Source organism: Rhagoletis zephyria, unplaced genomic scaffold, assembly GCF_001687245.7.
Source record: "Rhagoletis zephyria isolate East Lansing unplaced genomic scaffold, Rhagoletis_zephyria_1.1 Rzeph_scaffold_07199, whole genome shotgun sequence".
Classification (NCBI taxonomy): domain Eukaryota; kingdom Metazoa; phylum Arthropoda; class Insecta; order Diptera; family Tephritidae; genus Rhagoletis; species Rhagoletis zephyria.
Window position 1 is genome coordinate 20302 of NW_016164282.1, and position 2784 is coordinate 23085.

At 37.9% G+C, this 2784-nt stretch overlaps 1 protein-coding gene across 1 annotated transcript; it reads right to left on the reverse strand.

Moving 5' to 3' along the window:
• Positions 1-1582: 1582 nt before the first annotated feature.
• Positions 1583-2564, reverse strand: LOC108373979 (uncharacterized). Its single transcript, XM_017629928.1, has 2 exons — positions 2505-2564; positions 1583-1934 (listed from the first exon to the last, which is right to left on the reverse strand). The coding sequence occupies exons 1-2, from the start codon at positions 2512-2514 to the stop codon at positions 1663-1665; spliced, it is 282 nt and encodes a 93-aa protein (XP_017485417.1). The 5' UTR covers positions 2515-2564; the 3' UTR covers positions 1583-1662.
• Between the last annotated feature and the right edge of the window lie 220 nt (positions 2565-2784).

Here is a 2784-nt window from a genome sequence, read left to right on the forward strand (position 1 = left end):
AAAGCGCGGCAGAACACCCATAAACACCTGAAAAATAAATAGGAGCATAGTGTCTTCAAATAATGTTCACCGCTCGCGACGTGTGTTCACTATCAATGCTAAACAATCAGTTGAATACGTTGGCCATTTGGCAGTTAGTTGGCTGCAGAGGCCGTTACACGGCAGTAAGCGCGCGTACAAACGTACATACATACATAAATATGTTGATACTAGTCAGGCCAAAAAGTATTCTTTACCTCCAAAGGTGTTAAGAGTCAACATTGAACGAAATGATCTTGATATGCGAAAACAAGAATTCGTTTGCTTTTTATTTCTTCCTGCACTGTACTGCACTTAGGTAAAAATTTTGTTAAGAAAATTGTTTTCAACTTGCTGTTGATAGGTGCAATGTTAAAAATAACGAGAAAATATATATATAAACCATTGCTTCTGCGACTGTTATTTGAAGTAGAAGCTTTGTCACCCAGTGCGGCGTTGTACAAAACAAAAATAACAGATATTAGGGTCTTACATACTTGGAACATAGGCCACAGCCCTCTTTCGACAAGTTTCGCAAAGCTCTCCAAAAGTCGTATAATACTACGATATAAACAAATATCTACTTTTGATTTTAATAAACAACATTTTCCAACACCAGATTAAAGAACTCGCACGGAAAGTTAATCGCCCAATTTTCAGCCACTTTTAACTGCGAACGGCGCGGACAGGTCCTACCCAATTTGGGCATATTGCACAGAGCTAAACGTTGTGGTCATCATCAGTCTACGCAGCCGCAGAGTTTTGCAGCGATGTTACATTTAGATCCACTTAACTTCTTAGTGCCTTTCCCTGGACTTTCTTGCCAATGGCGAATTTTCACTGGCAATGCCAAATTAGTTGCTTCATGATGGATTTCAGTCTTTCGCACAGAATTGTCGATTGGAAATTTCTTCCCATGTTGGGAATATCTTCTATTATCGTTTTTATGATTTATGCATAATAACTTACAGATCACTAATTGGCACAAACATTAGCATCTTTCAAGTGGACTGTGCGCCCCTCCTGTAATTGCATGTGCATAGTCATCTGAGCAAATGGCGCTTAACAGTTGATACACGCGCTCAAATAGCTGTTCGCCACTGTATTTTTTTCCACTCGGCCGGTATTCCGAAGCCGCATTATTGCTGTTATCACCTTGTCTCGTTTGTTTGTTGCTTGTTTAAGCCGGACTTTCTACATAGTTGCAAGCGGATCTTAGCTGAGACAAGGTGGTGATTCGAGTCGATGTTGGCTCCTTGGGCGAAACGTACATCAACAGCACTCAAACCGTATTTGAAGTCTTTCACATTGTGATCAATTTGCTTCTTGGTTTTTTGATCAGGAGACAGAAGTTCCTAGAAGCGATTCTCCACATCTACATTAAAGCTGGACGTCTTGACTAATTTCTTATTCATTTTCATTTTATAAGCTTCTTCCAAGAAACCAATACCTAACCCGTAAGAACGGCGATGATTGTGACTTATAAATATATTAATAAAAAAATAAAAATAAATACGAAACCAACCACCCACTACAAAGAGTAAAACCTTTCACAGCGCTTTAGCTATCATTATGTACATACATATTCATTTATTTAGAGCTGAACATTAGACCATATTGGAAAATATTTAAGTTAAAATACATTTAAGGCCTCACATCGGGGCATGGTGGAGTCCATTTCCATTCGCTCCAAGCGACACAGCCTTTAGCTGATTCTAAGAATCCAGTTTTTGGTGGACATTGAACAGAGGTAGCTTCACCTCCTTTACATTGCCAATAGTGAGTTGGATCCCAGAAGTTGCGTGAAATAGCGCCTTCATTGTCAGCGGTGCAGGTAGGTTTTCCATCGCCGTCGGGGTCACACTCTGCGTGGATGGCGACAACAAAAACCAAAGCGAAGAAGGTGAATACGTAGGCTGTATGAACGAGAATCGGGAAAAAAAATTTTAATAAGAATATTACTATTCTTATATGCATTATTTAGCAAGAAAGTAATGATTTAAAAATTGTGTTTATTTAATTTTTTGATTTTAGGCCAAGGTTCCATCCCTGCGCAGAGCAATATTCTAAAAGAAAAGTTTGTTTCTAATAGCGTCGCCCCTCGGCAGGCAATGACAAGCCTCTGAGTGTATTTCTGCCATGAAATGGTTTCTCTGTAGGTCCTTCCATTTGTGCACCAACACCAAGTCGCACGCCACAAAATTGAGAAGCTCGACCAACACTTAACAAAAGCGCCAAAATATGTTTAATAAGGGTTTCTTTTCTAAAGAGTATATTTGACTTTTTGTATGTATTATTTTTGAAATTCCCGCACTGGCCTTCAAGTATCTGAGTTAAATATTTAAATGTTAGTTTTTTTTAGCCAATTTTTTTTGTTTAAACATTTTTTTTTTTTCATTTCACTTTTGTAGGACGATTCTAGATTTTTGATATTTCCTTTTTTTTGGGCAAAAACTTTATTTTTTTCTTCAGAACTTTCCACGTACCAAACTTCATTTTCCTGTTTGTGCTTTTTGCTCGAGTGAAGGCGTCGAAAAAACTAAAGTCGAATGACATTTTGCTGCATTTCTGCGGTTTTTTATAGTGAAATTTTCCCTGCAACAAGTTACGTAACCCCTACAAGTTTTTGTCACAGAAGCATAGAAGGGCACTGAAGAATTCTCGTGTTTTGCTGTTCAGTTATCAGGAACTACTTATGCAAATTAATATTTGCAAATTTAAAATTGTTTCTTATCGATTTTCACATTACTCACACTTCACTTTGAA